The sequence below is a fragment of the Psammomys obesus genome, unplaced genomic scaffold (assembly GCF_907164565.1).
Source record: "Psammomys obesus unplaced genomic scaffold, mPsaObe1.curated_primary_1811, whole genome shotgun sequence".
NCBI lineage: Eukaryota > Metazoa > Chordata > Mammalia > Rodentia > Muridae > Psammomys > Psammomys obesus.
Window position 1 is genome coordinate 150,551 of NW_026590715.1, and position 6,069 is coordinate 156,619.

At 41.6% G+C, this 6,069-nt stretch overlaps 2 protein-coding genes across 6 annotated transcripts in view; one reads left to right on the forward strand and one right to left on the reverse strand.

Annotated features, from left to right (window-relative positions):
- Positions 1-995, reverse strand: part of Nsdhl (NAD(P) dependent steroid dehydrogenase-like) — a 28,640-nt gene extending 27,645 nt beyond the window's left edge. For 3 of the 4 annotated variants that reach the window (XM_055608764.1, XM_055608768.1, XM_055608767.1), the window contains exon 1: positions 890-995. The gene's annotated coding sequence lies outside the window, so the exon portion shown is untranslated. Of the gene's footprint in view, positions 1-526; positions 610-889 lie in introns of all 4 variants that reach the window. The other variant, XM_055608766.1, reaches the window with a different exon arrangement.
- Positions 996-1,204: 209 nt separating this feature from the next.
- On the forward strand, positions 1,205-6,013 carry Cetn2 (centrin 2). Of its 2 annotated transcripts, none has more exons than XM_055608740.1 (5): positions 1,205-1,437; positions 3,194-3,352; positions 3,650-3,778; positions 4,873-5,010; positions 5,413-6,013. In XM_055608740.1, exons 1-5 carry the CDS (start codon positions 1,435-1,437, stop codon positions 5,500-5,502), a joined length of 519 nt encoding a protein of 172 aa, XP_055464715.1. In that variant the 5' UTR covers positions 1,205-1,434; the 3' UTR covers positions 5,503-6,013. The 2 variants fall into 2 exon arrangements, with proteins under 2 accessions (XP_055464715.1, XP_055464716.1); XM_055608741.1 differs by having other exon boundaries at positions 1,205-1,301.
- Positions 6,014-6,069: the final 56 nt, after the last annotated feature.

Sequence of the window (6,069 nt, forward strand, 5' to 3'; positions counted from 1 at the left end):
CCAATAATACCCTGGATGGGGATCAAGCCTTTAATACAGGGACTTTGAAGGAATATTTAAGACTCACGTTAGCAAAGAGTATAGAAGGACATGAAGTCAAGATTAGAGGGATGAAACTGGACAGGAGACTTGAGACTTTACTTTCTAAACTGAAGGTTAGAAGCAGGGCGCTGACCTGACCAGGGCTGTTCACTGCAACATTAATCTGGTAGAGCATGTGCATATGTTGGTAGAGGGGTATACAGATGAGTCATGCGAAATGAAGGAACTACTTGCCGGCTAGCTGATAGACTAAGGTTCACTGAACACCTAACAGGGACTCTTTCCAGCTGCAGATACTGGAGTAGCAGCAGGGAACAAAAGTAAGATACCTGCTCTCATGTCCCCACCTTCCAGTGGAGGGAACAAAGAACAAAAGGGTCAAATTAACAGTGGCTTAGGAGGTGACCAGTGCTACTATAAAAACAGAACAAAGTGAACAGAGTGCTCAGAGTAACCTTATGAGAAAGTGACAATGGCTGCAGACCTGGAGTGGGGAAAGATGGAGGTCTCCTATACAGAAGGGCCAGGTGGAGCAGAACTTCAGTGAAGGGTGGGAGGTTTGTGGACCTGGAAAATAGTTATAGGGAGGACTAGAGAGTGAATATGGTCAAAATATATTGCCAGTGATGGGTATGGACACAATGCCTGGCACGCCCACTCCCCTTTCGAGGCCTCAGCTGCCCCATACAATCACCCCTCCACACTGTTAGGTCACATCCTTACTGGCCCCTCAGATGTTCTGTGTCCCCCAACTCGGTTTTGGAACGTCCCACCCATCCCTCTGCACTTCCTCCCAGCTCTGTCCCCTACACGCAGCAGGCTCCAAGGCTAAGCCAGCAAATCTTACCCTGTTTAGGCGCTCAAATGGATGGACTCAAGCTGCATGCAACTGGCAACAGCAGAACTCCAGGCAAAGTCCAGCGTCTCTTTTCAAGAGTGGGGTATAAGCCCACAGTCAGCCCAGCTTTCTTCACAACTTTGATTGGTCTAGTTCGGTCCCGTGCAGCCAATTGGCCCTTGCAGCGCGATTTTGCCCAATGAGGCCAGTCTTCGGCCGCCGACGCACCGCCCTCTGACCCTGGGGCGGGCTTTGACAGGTTAGTCCCACCCACTTTGTCTTCTAACCAATAGGAAGTGGTGTTCGTCCGCGAGTACGCGCGTGCGCGCGTGCGCGCACGCACACTCAACAGTGGGAAGGACTCTGATTCCATGCAAACACTGTTTCCTTAACAACTGGTTGCAGAGTCCCTCTGGTGATGGTAAGTGATGAGTGTGTCATGGACCCCACTTTGGCCCCCTAGGTCTTTCCTAGGCCTTGGTGCAGCCCTACTGTGTTTCCTGCACGGTTCTTGGCGATGATGCACTAATTCTACACTGGAGCTACGTGCTGAAATGGTAAGAGAGAAAGTATGGCCTCAGGCCGCTTGCTTTGCCTGCAGTTAGCCACTGACCCCTCCCTGTCCCCAGTCACCTTCACCCCCCCCCCCCCCCACACACACCCCACCTCCACACAGACACTTGCCACTCGACCTTGGCTGGATTTCCCGGGAATCTCGGATCACAATTCTCTTGCTTCCCCTAGACCCGGACCTCAGTCAAACTCAGGCCTCCTGGCTGCTACCACTCAGCTAAAGTTTATGCATGGCGCTAAGAGGTTTACTGGGTTCTGATGGTTGCAAATGCACTGAGACTTTCAGTAGATGCTTGGAGCTTCTCAGAGAAAGCACCCACGTGCCAAATGGATTGGTTTTTATCATTTCACGCTGGCATACTGTTTATCATAGTAACTTTACATTTGGCCGAATTTAGGCATTATTAATTGGAGGAGCAGAGTTCATGGGAACTAGCACCACAAGTAGATGTTTTAAGTACATTTCTAGAACTGAGATTCCCGAGTTCATGGACAGTTGATCCTCTATATATGCACAGCTAGCTCTCTTTCAGAATGAAGAATAAGGAATTTCCTGGCTTCTAAAATCAGTAGTTACAAAAAGAGAGAGAGAGACCGAGGTTCGTGGAAGAATTAATTGTTCTTTCCCGCAAACCTTGTTATCTCTCCGTTTATTGAGCAAATCTTTAGATTCGGTTGGAATAAAGTTTTTCACATTAATTACCCGGCTGTCTAAGTTAGCAGTGGCATTAGAACAGACATCATTTTCCTTTTCATCTTTGATAATGAAAACTGAAGCCACAACAAATCTATTCATAATAAAATGAGCGTGTGCCTTACAAACAGATACAGTCTCACATTTGCTGTTTACTAACTTTGGAAAAAAAGAATTGAAGCACGTTGAACCTTCAGGCACAAATGATACCGTCATTTACAAAGCTGTTGGTGTTCCTTTATACTTGAAAAAAATGATTTAAGAATTCTAATTTCCTAAAGTGATATGTCGATTAATGGCACAATTGCATAAACTTTCTGTAATATAAAACTTTAAGGCAGTGGAGAGCAGAATTATATCTCTTACAAAGAACTGGTCATGTTAACACCAGAAATTCATATTTATTCATTCATTTGCTCTATGTTGAACTATCTAGGAACAAGGAGGAAAATGGTAATATATAATTTTAAAACAAAAAGCCTCTTCAATTTTCTGGCTCCTCAGTAATACATATTTGGATTTAGTCATGTGAGACATCACCTTATTAACAGAAGTGATGATTGAATTTACAATTATATTAGGAAATTAACCACATTTTACTTGTATATTGCTGATTTTCCATCTTTTACAATGTGGTGTTTTAAAAACTAAAATATATCAATTGAGGTAGTTTTAAGTTGAGAGAGATTTTTCCTTTTTCTTCACAGATTTCTTTCTTTAGAGTTAGGGTTAATTTTATTTTACTGTTTACCCTTATCATCTGTGGGTAGAAAAGGGTAGCATGATGAAGTCTGAATGTGTTGGTCAGAGAACAACTTGGAAGAGTTGGTTCTCTTTTTGTACCATGTGGGTCCTGGGTTCCCACTTAGGTTGTCAAGCTTGGAAGGAAGACATGTCCCCAGCCCACAAAAGTTTATGTAGTGACATAAGTACATTACACAGAATCGAGCCTAAATGAAAAAGATGTAGATGTTTCGAACTGTCATAAATAAAATCTGGACTACGGCTTGTAATACCATGCTTCTGTGTTTGTATGACGTCTGCAGGCCTCTAATTTTAAGAAGACAAACACGACATCCACTGGCCAGAGAAAAAGGATGAGCCCTAAGCCTGAACTTACTGAAGAACAGAAACAGGAAATCCGGGAAGCTTTTGATCTCTTTGATGCTGATGGAACTGGAACTATAGACATCAAGGAACTAAAAGCAAGTTCCACACATTCCTGCTTTGCCACCTGGTGTTTCCCTGTTGCCTGTCTTTGACCTATCACTTTCTTCTCTCTTCTTCCTGTAAAAGTAACAGAAAAAGGTACCTTGTGTATATTTACCTGGAACAATGATCTGATTGATAAAGTTGATGGCAAATATTAATTAAACCATCATTACAGTATCCCCTAATCATTTTCATCATTTTATCCGGTATTAGGTTAATACCCTCAACAGTCGTTTTGGCTCCTACATCACTTACATGTGTCTCTTTAAATGATCTTGTTTACATTGTAGGTGGCAATGAGGGCCCTGGGCTTTGAACCCAAGAAAGAAGAAATCAAGAAAATGATAAGTGAAACTGATAAGGAAGGAACAGGAAAAATGAGCTTCAGTGACTTTTTGACAGTAATGACTCAGAAAATGGTAAGTTAGCTGAGATAATTAGCATATTGTCCATCCATATGGTAAGATACATGAGAATCTAGACATAAAAAGAACTTCATTCAACAAAACTAGCCCATTCGCATGGGAGAAGATTGTATTTTTAATTGAGAGGATCCCTAAGTTTCATTTGGCTTTGTTTAAGGTAGAGCATTACAGAAATGTGTCTTGCTTTTTTATTTTTCAATTTTAATATTAGTATTAAAAGTTAAATTAGCACACAATAATTCAGGTATCATTATGACGTTTTCAGACAAGGTCTTCACATGCGAGATTGGTTCCGAGATTACTCTTCCTTGTGGGCTCTCCAGTTGTAGCTCCTAAAGGAACCTTCCTAAAATATGTGAGGTTTGAAAGCTTCCAGAAATTTTGCTCCATACTGCTGGAGTACTCAGGGCTCAGTAATTCTTTGAAGGCCATTGTGCAAAATACCTGTCTCCTCCTCTGCCCTTGTCAATAGGTCCCTGTCATCTAATTAGCTTAAGAGTATATTTTTCTTAATTATAACCCTACTCACTGCTTCTCTATTTTAAATATGAATCTAGTGTCTCCATGGTTTTTACAATACTTTAGGTACAATGACATTTCCTGTAAAACCCCTGAGTATATGTTAAGTTTACAAAGTTTTTCTTCTTTTTCTACAATGGATTATACGTGTTTTACTGTGGCCGAAGACATATTATCACGACAGCTACCACTAGGACCTTGTGATGATTAGGATGGAGCTGGGGAGTTAATCTAAGAAGATAGTTTTCCTACAACTCCCTCCTTATCTTTAGAACGGCAGAAAGTTCTGAACTGACAAAGCACAAGAGAGATAGTCAGCTCCACCAAGAGCCTGTCCTAGCCACATGATTCTTTTGCTCCCAAACAAGTCCTTGTGACCTGAATCCTGAGCTGCCTGTGAGATAGATGATGGGGTAGGAAATGGACATTGAGTACGTACCACTGTGGATAAGAGAAACTGGCTGGTCTGCCTTCCTGCCATTGCTCCAGTTAGATATTTGGAGACAATAGGATGAGTAGGATGTGGCAGGGCTGCTATGAATAACAGTCTGTTTTATGTTCTACTAAAGTCTGAGAAAGACACCAAAGAAGAAATCCTGAAAGCTTTCAAGCTCTTTGATGATGATGAAACTGGAAAAATATCCTTTAAAAATCTGAAGCGTGTGGCCAAGGAGCTAGGCGAGAACTTGACTGATGAGGAGCTGCAGGTGAGAAAAGCCTCAGTCAGAAACTTGAATCCCCACTTTGGAGCCTCTGGCTTTCCCAGGTTCTCATTTCTCCAGTAGGACAACTTATTAAAAAGAACGCTAGTATCCTTTTGTGTCTCTGGTGACAATTGAATGCCCCTGGACCCTGCTTCCAGAATACACATGTGAAGTTGTACTTACTCCTCTGGCTTTTAGGTCAGAACGACTTTCAAGCTTCTTTTCAATTGATGGATGTGACAATACCTATGATTTGGTTTTCAAGTAACTATCATTAAAAGGGGCACCATCACATTAAATGGACCATAGTCATCTTTCCTCATAGCATTATTTGAAGTTTCTTATCTAATCACTTTTCAGTTTAGTTTGTGACTTAATCTAAGATAAACCCTTACTGCCATGCAGGAAATGATTGATGAAGCAGATCGAGATGGAGATGGAGAAGTCAATGAGCAAGAGTTCCTGCGCATCATGAAGAAGACCAGCCTCTATTAAGATCAGTGTTGCTTTTCTACTGCAAGCTCGTGTGACTAGATTTAGTGTCTGCCATTTTGTGAAATATGGCTTTTGATAGCCTCCCCCCAACCTCTGGGTTCATTTTAGCCATGACCTTGAATCTACTTTTGACCTTTGAAGTGTTCTTTGATATTAAGTTCTTTGTCCATTGACCTGATGACTATTTCAACAGGGCAGAACAAGAGCAAAAAGAGTGGGAAAAAGGGTCTGAAAGTGTGACCCTCCATCTGCCATTACTTCATATTGCTCATGCATTTCCATATAGCTACAAACACACAATGGTTTCCTAGATGCCCAGGAATCCATGTCACCATAAGCAGTGGTCCTAAAGTGGTTTTGGTTTTTAGTTAGCACCAGAGTACAGGTTTTTGATTGTTTGTTTGTTTGTTTCTTATAAAAGTCAGTGAATGCTTGCCATTGCCTTTGAATGAGAGTTAGTTAATGCCTTTGTTTTGTCTTAAAAAATAAAACCTTTCTTAATTTAAGCTTTCATTATTTGAAGGATGAGAATTTTTCGATTTAAAAGTGAGTTCGTCTTGTAACAAT

Coding starts and splice junctions, on each gene's coding strand:
- Cetn2 (XM_055608740.1), top strand. Junction 3,353..3,649: donor TAGACATCAAGGAACTAAAA/GCAAGTTCCACA, acceptor TTTACATTGTAG/GTGGCAATGAGGGCCCTGGG. Junction 5,011..5,412: donor TGACTGATGAGGAGCTGCAG/GTGAGAAAAGCC, acceptor ACTGCCATGCAG/GAAATGATTGATGAAGCAGA.